The 21,783-nt window shown below is 37.2% G+C and overlaps 1 protein-coding gene across 3 annotated transcripts in view; it reads left to right on the forward strand.

Annotated features, from left to right (window-relative positions):
* Window positions 1–21,783, forward strand: part of MICU1 (mitochondrial calcium uptake 1) — a 239,911-nt gene that overhangs the window by 187,710 nt on the left and 30,418 nt on the right. For all 3 annotated transcript variants that reach the window (XR_012133183.1, XR_012133182.1, XM_036998795.2), the window contains exons 9-10: window positions 8,681–8,818; window positions 15,319–15,427. Coding sequence is in view for 1 of the 3 variants with exons in the window: in XM_036998795.2 (XP_036854690.1) it covers window positions 8,681–8,818; window positions 15,319–15,427 (247 nt within the window). In the remaining 2 variants the exon portion in view is untranslated. The remainder of the gene's footprint in view (window positions 1–8,680; window positions 8,819–15,318; window positions 15,428–21,783) is intronic.

The raw sequence follows: 21,783 nt of genomic DNA on the forward strand, positions 1-21,783 counted from the left end.
CTTCTCTCTGCCTGTGTTTCCTTGTCTATAAAATAGAATGATAATAGTGCTTGTTATAGATCATTGTGAAAATTACTTAAGGTAAATTCCTAGGATAGCACCTGACAGTAGGAAACACTCAGATATGCTACTGATTAGCTGTAATGAATGACATTCTCAAGAGTATCCTTGTAGAGATTACCTTTATGAAAGTAGATATAATTAAATGAAAAATGGAAAGGTAATCCTTGCCTCAGGTAAAAAATACCCTCAACAGTAGGATGGAGTGTTGTGAGTTAATTTTCTGAATTCATTAATTTAGAAAAGCAGTGAATTCAGAAATTAATTAATTCAGAAAATTCTGTGTGTGTTCACTCAATACATATTTGTTGAGCACCTCCTTTAGGCACGTTTTCTGTCTGGTACTATATGGCCACGGTATAGGACTTATTAAGTTGGTGTTTTTCTTCAGCCAAGTCTAAGTAGTATAATCTTGAAATTATTTTAATGTGTTTAATAATAAATAAAACATGTGTCTACTTTTCCTGCTCTTCAAATGCGAATGTAGTATTCTGTAAGCAAAGACTGGGCAAAAGCAATTATGAAAATGACAAATAGTGATTGAGCTTAATTACTACCTACTAAGAACAGAATAATCAATTGAGGCTTTATCTTCCTGAGAAATGATACCAAGGTGATACATTTATTGAATGCTCACTGTGCACCAAACTCTGTGCTAATTTTTTTTACATATATTATGACTTTGAGTCTTTACAACACTTTGAGGTTGTAAATATTATCTCCACTTTTTGGTGGAAAGATTTTGAAGCCTCAGAGGGCTTAAGCCAAGCTTGAAGTCACAGCAGCAAGTATGGATTCAAGCCAGAATTTGGATCCAGTTCAATGGATTCTAAAGCACATGTTCTTTGTCACTTTAATACAGTATCTTCCATGAATACAACCAAAACTTATCAAATTTTGAAACCCTTTGTTCCAGAACTGAAATGTTTTTCCGTGACCTCAGTCAAATAAACCATTTGTGGCACATGAAAAGATTCTCCTCATTGCTAAATATCAGGGAAATACAAATAAAAATCACAGTGAGATATCACCTCATACCAGTTAGGATGGCCGATATCCAAAAGACAAACAACAAATGCTAGTGAGGCTGCGGAGAAAGGGGGACCCTCCTACATTGCTAGTGGGAATTAAATTGGTTCAACCATTGCAGAAAGCAATATGGAGGTTCCTCAAAAAACTAAAAATAGAAATACTATTTGACCTGGGAATTCCACTCCCAGGAATTTACCCTAAGAATGCAGCAGCCCAGTTTGAAAAAGACATATGCACCCCTATGTTTATTGCAGCACTATTTACAATAGCCAAGATATGGAAACAACCCTAGTGTCCATCAATAAATGAATGGATAAAGAAGAGGTGGTACATATATAGAATGGAATATTATTCAGCCACAAAAAGAAAAGAAATCCTGCCATTTGCAATAGCATGGATGGAACTAAAGGGTATTATGCTTAGTGAAATAAGCCAGGCAGAGAAAAACAAATACCATATGATTCCACTTATTTGTGGAATATTAAAAAAAAGCAAAATTGAGGGAACAAAAAAGCAGTAGACTCACAGGCACCAAGAAGGGACTGGTGGTTACCAAAAGGGAGGGGTTGGGAAGGGAGAAGGGGATTAAGGGACACTATAATTCACAATCGCAGTATAGGCACGTCACAAGGAAGGCAATATGTACAGAGAAGACAAATAATGACTCTATAACATCTTACTACTCTGATAGACAGTGACCTCAATTGGAGACAGTGAAGACTTGATAATATGGGTGAATGTTGAAACCACTGTGTTGTTTATGTGAAATCATCATAAGATTCTATATCAATGATGTTTTAATAAATGTATACACACACAACCTGATTATTATTATTTAATAAGTTTGTGCATCAGTCTTGTATCTTCCTGGTTTTAACTATTAGACTGAAAAGCTAAACTTTTCCTGATCTAACTATATAATTGGTACTCATATCATTTAGTCACTTGATTTAATCACTAGTCTGAACTTTCTTAAAAACAATTTTAAAATGGAAAGTATCCTTGGATTTGAAGTAGAAAAATCTAGCTGCTTAGTTTGATAATCTATAATCTCATGGTCCCCAACTCTGCTGGACTGTTTTGGCCCTTGCTGAGGGCACTGAACTATTTTGTCTCCATCCCAAATTGTGAGCCTTCTTCCTCAGCTCACTAGTTAGCCAAATGACCACCATGCTAGTGTTGACAGTGGAGAAGCATCTTATATTTAAATACCAAGAAAATTCAGGCTCCAAGCAATTTGACCTGGGACTCTTCAATGTCCCCTGCCAATCTTAGAAACATAGATTTCACATTCAAAGCTATGATGTGCATATGTCATGCACACTGGGTGGGTTTATAGTAGAGAGCTTTGCCTGTAGTCATTTTTCCTTATGATGGGCATGACAGACAGTTGCTCTGAGACTCCTGGTAGAAGCAGCAGTGTCATGGTTAAGATCTCAAAAGCCAAATATTGTCAAATTGAAAAATGTATGTGTTCAGCTCAGTGGCTTGAGATTACTGCACATTACTTGCATTGTGTGGTTCTGAAACTAGAAAAAGCCTATCAAGAAAATTATTCTGAAATACTTGTGTAAGGGTAGGATTTACTATAGGAGATAGACAAAATCTCTTGAAAGATAACTATGAAAGAATAGGGTTGAAGTTTACATTTGTTGGAATATATTAGCTTCAGAAGTCCTTAATAAATCAAAATCCATTTGTAGATAGTGATTTCTTTTTTCTTGTACTCCTTTTCTAATCTTATTTTTGGTCTCTGTTCATAATACATGTTTTCTTCCCTTCCTGGCTTCCCATATGTCTTAAACCATTTCATCTAGATATATGTACACCATCTGTCTGTCCCTTCTTCTCAACAAGGGGCAGGGATGGGAATAAGGCACAATATGGACAGGAAGCCAGGAAAAATCTTGCAGACAGTTTTTTGGCTCCTCTCCTCTGGCCCCTTTGCCTGCCCTGCAGCTCCCTAGGGAACAACAGGAAGCCAACAGCTTGTATCCATTTGAGAAAGTGGCAATGGCTGCAGAAGAGAAAATACCAGGTTGCTCAACTCTCCTCTTAAACACAGAAAAACAGTGCAAATGATGGGTGGTGGGCTGGAATGCACATGTTATATGCCACAGAATCAAATAGAGTGGAATTTCTGAATTGTCATGTAAGAGGAACATAAGAGGCTTTATCAACAGTTGGCTAAGTAAGCCATAAGCTAATCATTTGAATTGCTTCCAAATATACAATTAGAAGTGTGGGGGAAATGGAAGTTCCTATGGCCAGGATCCTCACCTGACCCTCAACTACTTGATGATGTAACTGGCCTATTGCTAGGCTAATGTTTCCACACCCGTCGGCAATGAGCCATTATTGACTGAGTCACAGTATAAAAAGTTCTGCCCAGTGCTCTTGCGGGAGGCAGAGACAGAGGTGGATTATGAACCTGCAGACTTGCTGGATGCAGACAGGATCCTAGTGGTCAATCTACTGCCATAAGAATAAAGCTGGATATAAACCTTTTTACCCCAAGAATGTACCATTGTCATTTCTCAGTCTCACTGAATCCAGAGTGACCTTGCCCAGAGCTGAAACCTTCAAGCAAGACAGAAACATTCTACATTGTGATAACATTGTAATAATTTATGTCTTTCTCTATTTCATGATCTTGGGGATTATGTGTACCCACAGGATCATGTAGGCCTAAGATGCACACTTCATCCCTAGAGCCACATGATGTCTAGCTGCTACCCTGGAAAATTTAGCCCCAGTGCAGGTCCTTGAGAGGCTGCCCTCAAAGCTCCCTAGCTTTAGCATAGTGGGTCCTCAATTAATAAATATTGACTGAATAGCACATTAGTTCATATTGGTTTCCATTAGCATTTTATGTGTAAAGAGAATCAGCTTTCCCCTGCTTCCTCCAGCCATGTTTAAGATCTCAGAAATAAGACAGTCTTGCCTCAGAAGAGCCTACAAACCTGTAAGAAGAGGTATTGCCCAAAATCAAATTACAGTGAAAGTAGTAAACTGTGAAGTGGGCCATACTTCAGGGAGCTGAACTTCATAGTTCTGAAGCCCTTTCAACCACATAAAAATACTAACAATAATACTAGAACTCATTGCCAAAAGGCAAGTCTAAGGTTTCAAAGAAGATTAGTAAAAATGCTAATTTGGGCATTGAAATTGTTACTTTGGTCTCTCTACAAGAAATTGTCTTTACTGTCTTTCAAACATAACAGAGGAGAGCTTAATGTCCCTTGGAGAACAGACAAATACAGGCCTTTCATAAACCTTGAAGAAGCCGCCACCACCACCAACGTTATGAACAAGAAACATTTCAACATTGAATCTATCTTGTGGGATAACGCTTAAAACTCATCTGATTCAGATGGATGGGATTTCTCCACAGCTGTGAGAACCCCCAGATAAGGATAAACTGAGTGCCCTGAATGGTTAAAGCCCTGGCTTGGAAATCAGGGGCCACCGCTTCATTTCACTTGCCTTGAGGAAGCCTGTAGATGAACTATGCATGTCCAGCTTTTTCCTGGCTATCACATTTCAGTGAAACTCTGATTTAAACTTTGCAGAAAGTATTCCCAGTTGCAAAATTCTTACCAGTCCTCCATTTTGTTCTAAGATGGTAAATTGAACTATAAATCTGAGTTAAACTGAATCCTGGAAACTTTTAATATTGTCAAAAATTAATCAGCTCTGTAAAAGTGATGATGTGACAAACATGAAATATTAAGTGGCTCCGTTAAAAAAAAAGGCTTCACTTAATATTGATGATGATGATTTCTTTGGAAGTAGTTGCTTCTCACTTAAATATGCTTAAGCCCATCACTGTATACTTAACCAAAACAATGTAGTGCTGTCCTGTAGGATGAATATGTTCCACTGCTTAGAAAAATGAAAGTGTGATATTGAGATTAGTATTTGAGTCCAGAGAGGGATGTTTGAATCCCAGCTCTGTTACATGCAAATTCATGTTGTCTCAGTGTTCTCATCTGTAAAATGGAGCCGAGAATGTCTCTATATTGTTGTTACTCTGACTAAATGAAGGAATATGTGGGTGAAGTACCTGGCCGATAGTGCATGTTCAATAAATGTCTGCTGTTGTTAAAATGTAGTTCTTATGTCTTGCTCACCCACACAGCGAGGAAACTAAGTTTATCAACTTACCAAGCTAACTAAAGAAATGAGAGTTGAAAGAGAATTGCACTCTTGATTACATATCAACTTATTTTATGTCTCACGTGTATTATCTCCCTAAGATGGTGAAGTCCCTAAGGACGGAAACTGAACCTTCTCTTTTTTTCCTGTACACCGTAGTGACTAACATAATGCTACACAGACACCCAGGAATTGTCTGTTGCCAGGACCTTACTTAACAATGCGGTATGTCTGTGTATACCCCTCCTATGAGAACAGGTATGCCCTACCATATAAAAAACTGAAAGTTTCCTGGTAGCTCTTATTTTTCAATAAAAACTGGGACATTCTACCATCTTCAAATTGTTTTGCTTTCTAATTGTTTTCTGGGCCTATCTTTAGCCATTTTATTATTTATGCATTTATAAATATCATTAGCACTGCAGTTGGTGCTGAGATAATCTTCTTGTCTCCATTTTTAAATGAAAATTTTGGTTTTCTAATATTACTTACATTAGTTAGGCGGTCCTTTATATTTAACCTTTCTATCTGCATATTTAAATATATTTAATGATTTTTCTGTAGCTTTGTGGTAAGTAAACTTATCTAATTAAGGCATCTTGTACTCTACACATTTTATTCAAGTTCTATTGATGTCCTAGCATCTGATTACCATTTTGTGGAACACTTGAAAATCCATTACTCTTCTCTGAAACCCTTAAAAAGGCCTGAATGTATAATATTAATTACAGATTGAGGAACTACTACTACTGACTTGCATATGTATAAGTGATCAAATTGATAATTAGCTTTTAAGTCATCTCTTGGTAGCAGGAACATAGCAGGAAGATCCAGAGAGCATTTACTACAGTAGTATTACTCAGGAATTTTTTTTTTAATTATGGTATCATTGATATACAACCTTATAAAGGTTTCACATGAGCAACATTGTGGTTTCAACATTCACCCATATTACCAAGTCCCCCACCACCAGACCCCATTGCAGTCACTGTCCATCAGAGTAGTAAGATGCTATACAGTCATTACATGTCTTCTCCATGCTGTACTGCCTTCTCTATGACCAACTTATATTGCGTGTGCTGGTTATAATGCCCCTTAATCCCATTCTCCCTCCCTCCCCACTCACCCTCCCCACCCGCTCCCCTTTGGTAACCGCCAGTCCCTTTTTGGAGTCTGTGAGTCTGCTGCTGTTCTGTTCCTTCAGTTTTGCTTTATTATACTCCACAAACAAGTGAAATCATTTGATTACTCAGGAATTTGAATGGAACTTTAACATTGTTTTTATCCCCACAAGGATGCTCCTGCCCTGTAAGGTATTTAACTGTTATGGCAGCTATGTTTTATCCATGAGGAAATTGAGGCCCAGAGCAACTGGTGACTTCCCCAGTCATAAATAGTTAGTGGCAGAGCTGGCATAAGAACCCACATCTTCAGTTTCCAATTACTTTTTCAGATCTTGTTAAGAATTGTAGTTCAAAATTACAGTCTTGGCCACCAACTATTTACTTTTTTATTTATTATATATATATATTATATATATATATGTTTTTATTTAAGTATAGTTGATATACAATATTATATTGCTTTCAAGAATACAAAATAGTGATTCAACAGTTATCTACATTATTAAACACTCACCCCAACTAGTGTAGTTACTGTTGACATAGAAAGATGTTACAGAACTATTGACTATATTCTCTGTACTGTACATTCATCCTCCTGACTAACTTACATTATGATTAAGATTTTGTTAGCAGCAGACTCACAGACACTGAGATGGGACTAGTGGTTACCAAAGGGAAGGGGTTGGGGAGGATGGGGAGGGAGGGAGAAGGGGATGATTCACAATCACAATATAGGCAGGTCACAGGGAAGGCAGTACAGCATGGAGACGAAAAGTAGTGACTCTATAGCATCTTACTACGCTGATGGACAGTGACTGCAATGGGGGGGCGGTGAGGACTTGATAATATGGGTGAATGTTGAAACCACAGTGTTGTTTATGTGAAACCATCGTAAGATTGTATATCAGTGATACCTTAATAAAAAAAAAAGATTTGTGCCTCTTTATCCCCTCCACCTACTTTATCCACCCACCCCAGTGCCTCCCCCATGGTAACCACTAGTCACTTCTCAATGTCTATCAGTTTATTGCTGCTTTGCTCTGTTTTGTTTTGTTTTTAGGTTCTGCATGTAAGTGAAATCATATGGTGTTTGTCTTTCTCCACCTGACTGATCACTTAGAAAAATACCCTCTAAGTCCATCCAAGTAGTCACAAATATCAGGATTTCTATCTTTTTTGTGTCTGAGTAATATTACACTGTATATATATGTCTCTTCTTTATCCATTCATCTACTACTGATGGACACCGGTTGCTTCCATATCTTGGCTATTGTAAATAATGTGTCAATAAACAGGAGTGCATATAGCATTTCAAGTCAGAGATTTTGTTTTCATTGGGTAAATTCCTAGGAGTGGAATTACTGAGTCAAATGGTATTTCTATTTTTAGTGTTTTGAGGAACCTCCATACTGCTTTCCACAGTGGCTGTGCCAGTTTACATTCCCACCAACACTGTAGGAGGGTTCCCTTTTCTCCACATCCTCACCAACGCTTGTTATGTCTTGTCTTTTGGATAGCTACCATTCTGAACTGGTATGAGGTGATATCTCATTGTGGTTTTGATTTACATTTCCCTGATGATTAATGATGTGGAGCACCTTTTCATATGCCCATTGGCCATATGTATTTCTTTAGAGAAATGCATATTCTGATCCTCTGCCCATTTTTTAATTTGTTACTTGTTTTTTTGGTGTTGAGTCATACTAGTTCTTTGTATATTTTGAATGTTAACAACTTAAGGGATTTATCATTTACCAATGTATTCTCCCATACTTAGGTTGCCTTTTTGTTTTGTTGATGGTTTCTTTTACTGTACAGAAGCTTTCAAGTTTTATGTAGTCCCACTTGTTTAATTTTGATTTTGTTTCCCTTGCCTAGGGAGACATGTCCAGAAACAAATTGCTCATACTAATGTTCAAGAAAATTTTGCCTATGTTTTCTCATGAGAGTTTTATGGTTTCATGTCTTATATTAGGTCTTTTATCCATTTAGACTTTACTTCTGTGTATGGTGTTAGGGAGTAATCCAGTTTCATTCTCTCACATGTAGCTGTCTAGTTTAACCACAACAGTTATTGAAGAGACTGACTTTTCCTCATTGTATATCTTGCCTTCTTTGTCGTATATTAATTGACCATATATGTGTGGGTTTATATCTGGGCTCTGTATTCTGTTCCATTGATATATATGTCTGTTCTTGTACCAGGCCACCAACTATTTTTGCTATCCAAAACAGTTGATCATTCCACATTCCATGTCAAAATACTTTTCATTTGACCCCAAAACATGTTTTGTGTTTCCCCCCAGTTTGAACGCAATGACCCTGTGGATGGGAAAATTACTGAGAGGCAGTTTGGTGGCATGCTGTTGGCCTACAGTGGGGTGCAGTCTAAGAAGTTGATTGCCATGCAGAAGCAGCTCAAGAAGCACTTCAAAGAGGGAAAGGTAAGTATGTGCCTAGATGAAGAAAAGGAACCATGGGAATATATGGTTATTGCAGAGGTTTTAGCATAATGAGAGAGGTCATGAACCAGAGATTATGACTAATTGATCTCTGGTACCTGAAAAAAATAATAATAACAGTGGATAAGGAAAAGGGGAGAGCCCAGAATGAGTACACGTTTCTTCTTCAGACAAAGAGTAGCACCATGAACTGAGATTGAGAATTTAAAAAGAGAAGCTGGTTTACAGGGGAAGATAAGTGTTATAGATATCTTTAGTTGAAAATTCCTGTGGACTACCCAAGTAGACATGATCAGCAGGCATGTGGATATACAAAGCTACTGTAGAAGACTGAGATAGATTTCAGAGTCATCAGCACATTATTAGAGTTAAACCATGAGAACCCTAGGAGAGTATTATATAGAAAATACCACTCCTCGTTTGGCCAAGGACAAAATCAAGTGAAACACCAGCATTTAAGCAGCTCAGGAAAGAAATCTTGAGGAACTAGTTAGAGAAATACATAGAGAAAGTAGTGAAATCAAAGCCAAGGAAGTAGAAGGTTCAGGAACTGAGGGGTCTATAGTGTAACATGGGACAGAGGATCCAGTAAAACAGGATGATAAACATCCACTGGTTTGCATAAAATGGTAATACTGATGACCTTGAGGAGATCTGTTTTATTAGAGTGGTTGGAGGGCAAATTATAGGGACAAGCAAGGAAGTAGAGAAAGAGAAAAGAGGAAGGAAGAAGAGGTGAGACGAGGTTCCAGAAGGCAGGAGGTAAAATATATTAGAAACTCTGAGGCAGTATATTAGTCCACTTGAGCGGCTATAACAAAATGCCACCAAGTAGGTGGTTTAAACAACAGAAATTTATTTTCTCACAGTTCTGGAGTCTAGAAGTCCCTGATCAAGGTGCCAGCAAATTAGGTTTCTGATGAGGGCTCTCTTCCTGACCTGTGGTCAGGTGCTTTCTTGCTTTGCCCTCACATGGCCTTTCCTCAGTGTTTGCATGGTGAATGGAATCAAAGCAGGGAAGGAGCATGTACTAGTTCTGATGTATCTTCTGATAAGGACACTAATCTAATCAGATCAGGGCCCCACCCTTAGGACTTCATTTAACCTTACTTAATCAGAGGCCTCATTTCCTCGTACAGTTATACTGGGGGTTAAGGCTTCTAAGTTTTAGGGAGACACAAACATTCAGTCCTTATTAGGCAGGGAATAAACTAGCATGTGTGAGAAGCTGAAAGAAGACTACTATTGTTGGAGCATACCAGCAAGGGGTAGAGTGACTTGAGATCTGACAGGCCAGAACTAATAGAAAGCACAGAAGCAAAAAGACAAATGCTAAGAGTGTTCAAGAATTCATGAAAAGATGGTTGAGCATTTTCTGAGCAGCACTGAGATTGGAGACCATGGACTTGTAGTGGCAGTAGTCAAAACTGCTCTCCAGTACCTTTCAACCCCAACTGCACCTGATGCACAAAGAGGCAGATTGTAGAACTGAGTCAGCATCTGGGGTTCTGTGGGGGTGGGGTGGACAAACTGAAGTAGAAATCCCTAGTTAAGAAGCCAGACTTCTTGAAGATCACACGCATGCACGCACTGGGGCCAGAGCTGGATCTTCTTATTCTCAGCCCAGCACCCTTTCCACTGGACAATGATTACCACTTGGCCATGACCAGAAAAACTAGCACTATATATGTTCCATGAGAGAGATTGCCAACATGGCTTTGTATGGTAAACATAGAGCTTGAAGACTTGAGTTCAGGCCTTGTCTCAGAGGTTTCCATGAATATTGGACAATGGCTTCATGAATTGAGAAGCTTGTCCTAGGTTCATTCTAGAAGGGCCCTTCTAGCCTTAAAGACTCAATACCTGAAAATACAAAATAGGGCTGCCTGTACTTGTCTCAGTTTTCCTAGTTATTAGTCTTTGTGTAGGAATCTTGCATGAATAGCATTGTTCTAAGTTGGTGGAAAGCAATTCTTATCTCTCAGACTTTTTTTCTTGTCTTGGATGTTGAAAAGCTTGAAGGGCCTCTGAACCAGGCTATGAACTACAGCTGAGAGTAAACTGCGCTCTGAAACAAAGCATCAGCTTCTCTGAACTCGGTCCAGCCTGTCCCTACAGCAAGTGTTCCCTTGGCTATGGAGGGACAGTCATCATTAATGGAAAGTGACAGGACTTCTACAGAGAAAACTTCTACACTACCCAGTACCCAGCTTATATTGGCTGGAAACTGTAATTTCAGAAAATTGATTACAAATATTTATGTGGATTTTTTGCATTAGGAAACACTCCTTGATTTTGGCCAGACTTATTTTTAAAGTTTGGTGCACACATTAATTGGACCTTAAAATAATTATCTATCATGATAGGCTATGTCATGTTTTATTATGAATTTAAAAGTAATAAATTGGGTGTTGGAGACATCTCCCTTGATGGAATAGAGTATGTTAGCTTTGGCAGGAGTTAATTTAGGACCTGAAGACCTTGCAAAATGAGCTCTGAAGTAAAAGGACAAAATGTTGTCAGATGATGAAAATCTAGGGTGCTAAATTACTTCTGGTCCAGAATTTATAGCCTGCTTTAGGCAAGGAGATTGAGATTAATTGTCCTCTCATGTTGATTAAATAGTGAACATAGCAATTAACTAAAATTAGAGTTAATGAAGGGCTTTTGCTCCTAAAGTTACCAGTCCATCTCTCTAGGACCATTTCTCATTAAAGGGGACACACCATGTGCTTTCTAATTGTTCCTTTTATTCCACTTTGCACTTGTTAACATGAAAATGATAAGTTCTCACTTGGTTTGTGTTAATCATTTCCTGTGTGAGGTTCTATACAAAATACAAACCAGACCTAAAATATTGAAGGTCCTAGTGGTGGCATTAAATATTTGCATGTTACTTAGTGATCATGCAGTGCTTCACAGTCATTTTTCTTTGACTATAGAGACAGAGAAAAAGGGACACTAGGGACCCACCCAGAGTCTGGACTGAAAATCTAAGGCTTCTTATTCCTGATCTTGTCCTTTCCACAGCAAAGTTCTTTGTCTCCTAACCATACTCTTCCTCTAAAGCAGTGCTTCTCCACCCTGGTCTCCCAGTATCACTTCTGAAATTTTTAAAAAATATGGTTGTTGAGCTCTGCTACAAACCAATTAAATCAGAAGCTCACTGGGTGGGTCCAGGCATCAGTGTTTCTTAAGACTCCACGGTGATTCTGATGTGCAGGTAGGCGTGTGAGCCACTGCTCTGGAGGGGCTGTGCTCCATCAGTGTCTCTACCTGTTTTGTCCCTAAGTGATAGCTTCAACTGGGGGACCTACAGTACCTAGAAACATTACTCTGTTCATGCTCTGAATAACTGCCGTGTTTCTTATTTAACAGAGAGAGAGTTTTCTTTTTTTTTATGGGGAACATGTTTTATTTTGGCTTTACTTTAAAGATTAATCCCTATCTTGTACCCGATTTTCCACATTTCCCCCAAATAGTTTCCCTGTGAATAATTCTTCTAGGCCAAATCTGACTCAGCTCTAAAATGTCCTTACTTTCCATCCTCCAAATTATCTTCTTCTCCATATTAAAAAAAGACAAAAGTTTTCTGAGACTTCATAAATGTATTAAGTGGTGGTTCTCTATGCTTAAGAGTGCAGAAGCTGAAAACTTTAGTAATTCAGCAAATGCACTTAAGGATGAATTGAAAATTATATTTCAGTTCAGTGGCAGACATTGTTATATGCAAGACACGAGATAGGATAAAAGGTAAAGAAAAACCATTACCTATCCTTAAGAAACATATAGTCTGTAATGGCTTAGTAAGAAAAAAAATATGTACATGAACTATACTACAGTGACTTTGTTGAACACCTAATAGGGTAATTCAATTTTTTTAAGGGCTATGCAGCAATGTTTCTAGAGTCTGATATTCCACAATGACCACAATGTAGTTCAACTCTTAAATACTAGTGAGAATAAGTGAGTAGGAGAGTCCGAATTAACATTATCTACAGACAATATGCAAAAGTTAATAATCTAATAGTTTTATTTTAACTATTTGGTAAGCATCAACCCTGCTTAATGGCTAATAACCATATTAAAATAATAAACAGTGACATATACAGAAGGCTTTTTGGGATAGGGCCATAAGAGAAAACGCGTAGAGAAAGCAAACGCCTTTATAACTTGCACTTGTCAAAAGCCTGCTGTTTAAGACCATGCTCAAATTGCACCTGTCCCAAGAATTCCTACTGAGTCTCTTCAGTTGGTTTTACTCTTTCTCACTGGTGCCCCCAAAAGCTTTCATACCTCTGTTAGGGTACTTACTACATTCACCAATGGCTCCGACAAGCATTCGTCTGTGAGACACTGACCACACTGAGTACAGGCAGAGGTGCATAAGACACTGTTCTCAAGGGGCTCCAAGCTGAGTGGGTGGTGGTGTGCTATAGCTCTTTATCATCTGTCTGCTCCACTAGGAGTATCAAGCTGTGTGAGGGCAGAGACTTGGTTTTGCTCATTGCTGTGGTCCCGGTATTTAGACGAGTGCTCGCTGTTCCTGGACTAGTGCTGATGGATATAAGTGCACAATAAATATTTTTTATTACATCTATGTAATAAAAGGCAAAATATTATGTATTTTGATTTAATAATGGCATAAATGTGATTTGTGTTCCACTGCTTTTCTGAATCATCAAATGAATAGCCACTCAATTCATTTGTTCTCTCCATCTGTCCTCAAATAATTCTTAGCATAAGCACTGTAGTCTTGAGCTATAGTATTTGGTGTTTCACAGTAAATCCACTAACAAACATTAGAGGCTGTTCATCAAAGTGGGAAGCATTTCCACTACCATGCCCCATCAGTTTTAGGAATTTGGGTTAACCTTTTATTCCTAAACACCCTTGAATAACTCAGATCCCTATCCTTCCCTCACCCATGGAAATATACACCTTAAAAAAAGTAAAAAAGCTTTAGCATTAGCATGCCATTTTTAAAAATCGTGATAAAATATACATAACAAAATTTACCACTTTTAAGTGTACAGTTCAGTGGCATTAAGTATATTCACACTGTTGAACAACCATCACCACCATCCACCCACAGAACTTTTTCATCTTCCCAAACTGACACTCTGTACCCATTGAACAATAGTTCCCCTTCCCCCTTCCTGCCAGCCCTTAGCAACCACTGTTCTGCTTTCTGCCTCTATGGATTTAACCACTCTAGGTACCTCATATAAATGGAATCAGGGTATTTGTCCTTTTGTGTTAAGTTATTTCACTTAGCCTAACATCTTTAAGTTTCATCCATGTTGTAGCAAATGTGTTTCCTTCCTTTTAAAGGGTGAATAATATTCCATTTTATTTTGTTTATCCATTCATCCAGTTTTATGATTCTAGGGAGAAAATTGTAAAAAATGTGACATATACATATTATAATCAATATACTCATGATTATACATACATTATTTTAGCTCTTAGTTTAATTGATAAAATAAGAAAGACACTATTGAACCAGTCTGGAGAATACAAGGAAAGAACTATAGATAGTCTGTAATAAGTTCCTTTATTACCAGGTTCCCAGTGTGGATCCTAGGCTCTCTAGTTTGGGGAAATGGAAATTGGAAAAGGAGCACCACTAAGTAGAATCCTGTCAATATCTGCAATCCATTAAGGACCTGGTACTTCATTAAAAGGCAGTAACCCCAGTGGCTCCCCAGTGTCATCCACTTCTTAGACATTGTATTCATTTCCATCACAGGGTTGTGTCTGAGAGGTGGGAAATAGGCAAATAGGACAAGTCTTCCTCCCTGCAGCCCCGGTATATACAACTACTCACTCTCTTTTGAGCCGTCATAGAATTTAGAATTAGAGATCAGCAAATCTTTGAACAGTTTCGAAAAATACTTCTTTCACAGGTTTTCATCAGATTAAAGCAAATTGCTTCATTAGTAGCTTTTAAATTGAGATAATGAACAGCTTCCCAAATGCTTGGGTTCTGCTAAATTCTGAAACCGTTTCCCTGTGAATCATTGACTTTGATGATTCTTTAATTAGCTTAAGGCTCAAAAATCTTGGCTAGCCTATTAGTAAATTACTAAAATAGATGTCCTGACTCTGGTCTCATTAAGATTTATGACATATAACTGATCAAGTGGCCACAGCTTCTTTAGGGAGTGTCTTATTAGATATTGTGACTAATTGGAGGGCTCAGAAATATTTTTATTAACGATAACAGCCATCACTGTAAACAGCTTCATGTCAAATTTTAAATATGAGGAAAAAGCAATTAGCCAACTTCTTCTCAGGGTAAAATTTTAGAGTTTTGTTCCATTGTTGTATACAAATTTGACATTCCTTGACTAATTTATTCAGTTTCTATTCTAAGCATGGTATAAATTTCTGATTTATAGACATGAATAACTGCCTGGTTTTCTGCATTTTGTGCTTTTTGTTACAGGTTCCTTACCTTGCTGTCTCTCTTCTTTCAGGGTCTGACATTTCAGGAAGTAGAGAACTTCTTTACTTTCCTAAAGAATATTAATGATGTGGACACTGCATTGAGCTTTTACCATATGGCTGGAGCATCTCTTGATAAAGGTAATGAAACTCAAACACTTTTTCTTGAAGGTAGAAACATTACATCTGTAATCTGTTAGGTGACTATGCCTCCTTTATAGTAATGTATGTTTTTCTTGATGTTTTTGGTTTGTTTTGTTTTGTTGACACTGTATGAACCTTGTGTATCACTGTAAGAGGCCAAGCTCAGCAAACATGTTTTCTTGTGCTGAAGGCTATAGTCAAGGCAGGTGCCCATCTCTAAATGATTTACCTTGAAAGTGGGCATCTAAGCTGAGGCATGGTGCATGAAACATGAACTTCTCTCATCAGAGCCAGAACTGGGACATACACAATGTGAAGCTACAGTCAGTATGCATTTCAATGCATTCTTTGGTGAGAAGGAATAGTTTGTTTCATTTCTTGTATTAAAGTGACTTTTTTGTACCCCCTATTAGCTTAGTTCATACAAATTCAGTTCTAATTTGTACAGGCAATGCAAGAGAGACGAGGAATTGAAAACACTAAATTTTCCCCAACATTTTCTTATGAATATTTTCAAACATTCAGAACAATTGAAATAATTACTCAAAGAACATCTGTATATCCAGTTCAATTAGCATTTTGCTATTTTTCCCTGACATTATATCTATGTATATATATTCTTCCCTCCATTAATCTTATTTTTCATGCATTCAAAGTAGGTTAAAGACATAAGCGCTCTTTACTCCTAAATATTCCACCATGAATATTCCCTAAGTTTGGTATTTATTTAAAGTTCCTTGGTGCCCCTTCACACTCACGTATTTCTGCCTCCACTCACCAAGAAGCAGTATTAATTCTGTGTATTTTTCTACCATTGATTGATTTTTTTGTTCTAGAACTTCATACAAATGAAATTAAGCAATGTGTCTAAAGTTCCTGTCAGCCTGTTTTTGAGAGCCATCCAAGTTGTTGTATGTATAGTAGTCTGCTCCTTTTTTGAGTAGTAACCCAGTATATGAATACCCCACAATTTGTTTCTCCATTCTTCTATTGGACACCTTGGCTGCTTTCTGTTATTGGCTATATTGAAAAAAGTGAAAAAAGCTGCTGTGAACCTTCTTGTGTTAGTCTTTTTGAAGGTATGCATTTTCATTTCTCTTGGATAAATACCGAGGAGTGAATAGCTAGGTCCAGGGGAAGGTGGATATTTAGTTTATAAAAAAACTGTCAGATCCTTCTTCACAGTGTATCTTTTTATGTTTCCACAACAGTTCACATTCTTATCAACAATTGGGGTATCAGTCCTTTTAAATTTCAGTGATTCTGGAGTGTTTTTAAAGGCATCTCACTGTTTTTTTCTAATTAAAGTGTAGTGGATATACAATTTTCTATTAGTTTCAAGTATACAACATAGTGGCTCAACAGTTACCCACATTATTAAATCCTCACCCCAACTAGTGCAGTTGCTACCTGTCAACACAGAGATGTAACAGAATCATTGGCTATATTCTCTGCAGTGTACTGCCATCCCCATGACCAACTTATATTATGGTTGAGAATTTTTGTGCCCCTTTATTCCCCATCCCCACCCATTCCAACTCTTCCCCCATGGTAGTAACCAGCAGTCACTTCTCAGTGTCTATGAGTCTACTGCTATTTTATTCATTTTGTTTTGTTTTGTTTTGTTTTTATATTCCAGAAATAAATAAAATCAAATAGTATTTGTCTTTCTTGACCAGACTTATTTGACTTAACATAATACCCTCTAGGTTTATACATGTCGCGTGGCAGAAATTCTTTCTTTTTTATGGCTGAAAAATATTCCATTGTGTATATGTACCACTTCTTCTTTATCCATTCATCTATTGATGGACGATTTGGTTGCTTCCATATCTTGGTTATTGTAAATAATATATCAATAAACATAGGGGTGCATATATCTTTTCAAATCAAGGGTTTTGTTTTCATCAGGTAAATTCCTAGAAGTGGAATTATGGTATTTCTATCTTGAGTTTTTTGAGAAACTTCTATACTGCTTTCCACAGTGGCTGCCCCAATTGACATTCCCACCAAGAGTGTAGAAGGGCTCCCATTTCCCTGCATCCTCACCAACAATTGTTATTTCTTGTCTTTTATATAGTGGCCGTCCTAACTGGTGTGAGGTGATATCTCATTGTGGTTTTGATTTGCATTTCCCTGATAATTAGCAATGTGGAGCATCTTTTCATATGCCTGTTGGCCATCTAATAATTAGTGATGTGGAGCATCTTTTCATGTGCCTGTTGGCCATCTGAATTTCTTTGGAGAAGTATATGTTCAAGTCCTCTGCCCATTTTTTAATTGAGTTATTTGCTTTTTTTGGTGTTGAGGCATATGAGTTCTTCATATATTTTGGATGTTAATGCCTTATCAGATAAATCCTTTACAAATATATTCTCCCATACTGTAGGTTGCCTTTTTGTTCTGATGATGGTGTCCTTTGCCGTACGAAGCTTTTTTTTTATTGAAATATCATTGATACACAATCTTATATTGGTTTCAGGTATACAACACAATGGCTTAACAGTTACCCATATTATTAAATCCTTAAACCCACTAGTGTCGTTACTATCTGTAAACATAGAAAGATATTACAGAATCATTGACTGTATTCTCCATGCTGTACTTTACTATCCCCATGACCAGCTTATATTATGATTGAGAATTTTTGTGCCCCTTTATCCACCTCACCCTCCCCACCAACGCACCTCAATCCCTCCCCAATGGTAACCACTACTCACTTCTCAGTATCTGTGAGTCTACTGCTGTTTTGTTCATTCTGTGTTGCTTTGTATTTATATTCTACAAATAAGTGAAATGATAAGGTATTTGTCTTTTTAATTTGATGTAGTCCCACTTGATCATTTTTTATTTTGTTTTCCTTGCCCATGGAGATGGGTCCAGGAAAAAATTGCTCATGTTAATTTCAGGAGATTTTTGCCTGTGTTTTCTTCTAAGAGTTTAATGGTTTCATGCCTTACATTTAGGTCTTTAATCCACTTGGAGTTTATTTTTGTGTATGGGATTAGATAGTAATCCAGTTTCATTCTCTTGCATGTAGCTGTCCAGTTTTACCAGCACAAGTAACTGAAGAGGATGTCTTTTCCCCATTGTATATTCATGGCTCCTTTATTGTATATTAATTAACCATATAGGTGTGGGTTTATATGTAGGCTCTCTGTTCTGATCCATTGATCTGTGGGTCTGTTCTTGTGTCAGTACCATACTGTTTTGATTACTGTAGTTTTGTAATATAGCTTGAAGTCATGGAGTGTAATTCCCCACCCCACCCCCAGCTTTGTTCATCTTTCTCAGGACTGTTTTGGCTATTTGGGCTCTTTTGTGGTTCCATATGAATTTTGAGATTATTTGTTCCAGTTCATTGAAAAATGCTGTGTATTTTGATAGGGATTGCATTGAATCTGTAACTTGCTTTGGGCAGGATGGCCATTTTGACAATATTAATTCTTCCTATCCATGAGCATGGGATAGATTTCCATTTATTTGTGTCTTTCTCTCATCAGTATCTTAATACTTTTCAGAGTACAGGTCTTTCACCTCCTTGATTGCATGTATTCCTAAGTATTTTATTCTTTTTGATGCAATTGTAAATGGAATTGTTTTCCTGATTTCTCTTTCTGCTAGTTCATTGTTAGTATAGGAATGCAACAGATTCCTGTGTATTATTTTGTATCCTACAAATTTGCTGAATCCAGTTAGTAGTTCTAATAGTTTTTCATGAAGTCTTTAGGGTTCTCTATGTATAACATGTCATCTGCAGATAGTGACAGTTTAACTTCTTCCTTACCAGTTTGGATTTATTTTATCTCTTTATCTTGTATGATTGCCTTGGCTAGGACCTCCAGGACTATGTTGAATGAAAGTAGTGAGAGTGGACATCCTTATCTTGTTCCTGATCCTAGAAGAAAAGCTTTCAGCTTTTCACCATTTAGTATGATGTTAGTTGTGCTTTGTTGTGGATGGCCTTTATTATCTTGAGGTATGTACCTTGTATTTCCATTTTGTTGAGAGTGTTTATCACGAATGGATGTTGAATTTTATCAAATGCTTTTTCAGCATCAATTGAGATGATTATGTGATTTTCATCCTTAATTTTGTTAATATGGTGTATGATTGTGGGGAAAATGGAACTTTCTGACCAGGATTCCCACCTAGCCTTAAGAGCGCCCATTGTGTATGTAATAATAGTATGTTTGCACATTTTGAGAAGTTTACCAGTAACAGAGCCACTGATTAATCATAGGAGTACCTGCCCAGGAGAAGGGTAGAAACACCCATTCTCTCTTCTGCGAGGCATGTAATTGGTCAGGCGTACACCAGTCACCAGGGACCTATCCACAGAGTTGCTCCTAGAGCATGGGAGCAAGAAGCTTGGAATGGCTGGGAAAGCAGGAAAAAAGCCATGGAGTCCCAGTGCTCCTGGAGAATTAAGCCCAAGCCTAGGAGCAGGGAGCTAGGCAGGCCACAGGTAGAACAGGGAGCAAAGGGAGACTGAGACCTACTACCTAGAGAATTAAGCTTATGCCGGGGATCAGAAACTGTAGCTGGCCTGGGGAGCACAGTCCAGCCAGCCACATGTACCAAGCTGCCTGTGATGGCTGTGAGAATAAATGTGGTAAGGTACTTTACTCCCATTTGTCTGTTTTTCATTTTAAATGATATCAATCTTTGTTTCATGAATTTTGAGCTCTGGCATTAAGTGCATACGCACTTTATGATTATTAAGCTTTCCTGATGAATTGACCTTTTGTCATTATAAAATGTTCTCTTTATCTTTAATCATGCACCTTTTCTTGAAGTCCATTTTGTCTGATATTGATATAATTACTCCAGCATTTTTTGTCATCATTGTTTGCATGGCATGTCTTTTTTTCCTATATTCAACCTATCTGTGAATTTAAGGTACATCTCTTCTAGACATATAGCTGGGTCTAGTGGATTTTTAGCTACACTAATTTGCATTTTATATTTTAGTGGTTTCTCTATAAATTATAACTGTTCATGGCTTACTTAAGGTTAATATGGTACCACTTCAAGTGAAATATAAGAACCTTGCAATCATATAGTTCCATTTACCATCAACCCATCCTTTATGCTATCTGTTATCTGTTTACCTTATAATCCCAATAATATAATATTAGATTATTTGCTTTTAAAGACATTTTTAAGAAATTAAGAGAAAGATAATCTTTTATATTTATCCACATTTATCACTTATTCATATTTACTATTTTGAGTACTATTTAGCTATTCCTAAATAGCTAAATTTTTGTCTGGTATCACTTCCCATCAGTCTGAAGAACTATCCTTTATCTGTTTCCTTGTGGTACAGATCTGCTAGCAATGAATTCTCTTAGTTTTTTGGTTAATCTGGCAGTGTCTTTATTTCACCATTGGATACTGCAATGTGTGATTTTTAAATATGAGAAGCAGTAACTGAGGTTTTATAAACATAGTTTTGCTTATTCAGCACTTTTTGGTGGATTCCTTAAGATTCTCTAATGTCTTAAGATCATGCCACCTACAAAAAGAGATCATTTCACCTTTCCAAACTGAATGCCTTTTATTTCTTTTTATTGAGCCACATAAGTTTTTTAAATAGCAGTTGTTTGTTTGCTTATTTGTTTGTTTAAAATAATACCTCCTCTGACCTTTGTAGAATCCTTTGAAAAAAAATACATGAATGATATATCATGGCGGTTATGTATCTCTATGTAATACTGCAGGGTCATTTCTCCCGAATAGCTTTGGTTATATTGCCCTGTTTCATAAAACAGATTTGACAGCATCTGCAAATCCAAAGATACAAGATTTAAAGTCATCACTTATTATAAAAATAAAATTAATAAGCTCCTCTATATTTACATACCTTTTTTTTAAAGTACAACTAAAGACAGAATTGCTTTTAAGAACTGTTATGTAGGATGAATCACTGTGTTAGAATTATAGGGTGTACAAAATAGAGTGACTGAGGGTAGTGGTGACAAAGGAAAGTACAACCTAGTGATTTAAAAAAAAGTGTTTCTTTCACATGACTTCAGGCCATTTCCTCCTTATAGTTCATGCCTCATTAGCCCAGCTAATAGGAGCAGTGGTACAAATTACAGTCATATCTGATATCCAAAAATGGTTTTGGCTTTGAGATATATGATAATTAGCATTTGTTTTGACTTCTTAGTTTGTTTCATCTGTGTCATTCTAGATTCCCTAAGTATAAAACAATAGACAGCTAGCAGAAACTGGACTAGATTCATGCTATATAACAGTATAGCCAATTGTATTCATTTCCTATGGCTGCCAATAACAAATTAACTTGGTGATTTAAAACAATAGAAATTTATTCTCTCACAGTT

This window comes from Manis javanica, chromosome 7 (genome assembly GCF_040802235.1).
Source record: "Manis javanica isolate MJ-LG chromosome 7, MJ_LKY, whole genome shotgun sequence".
Lineage (NCBI taxonomy): Eukaryota > Metazoa > Chordata > Mammalia > Pholidota > Manidae > Manis > Manis javanica.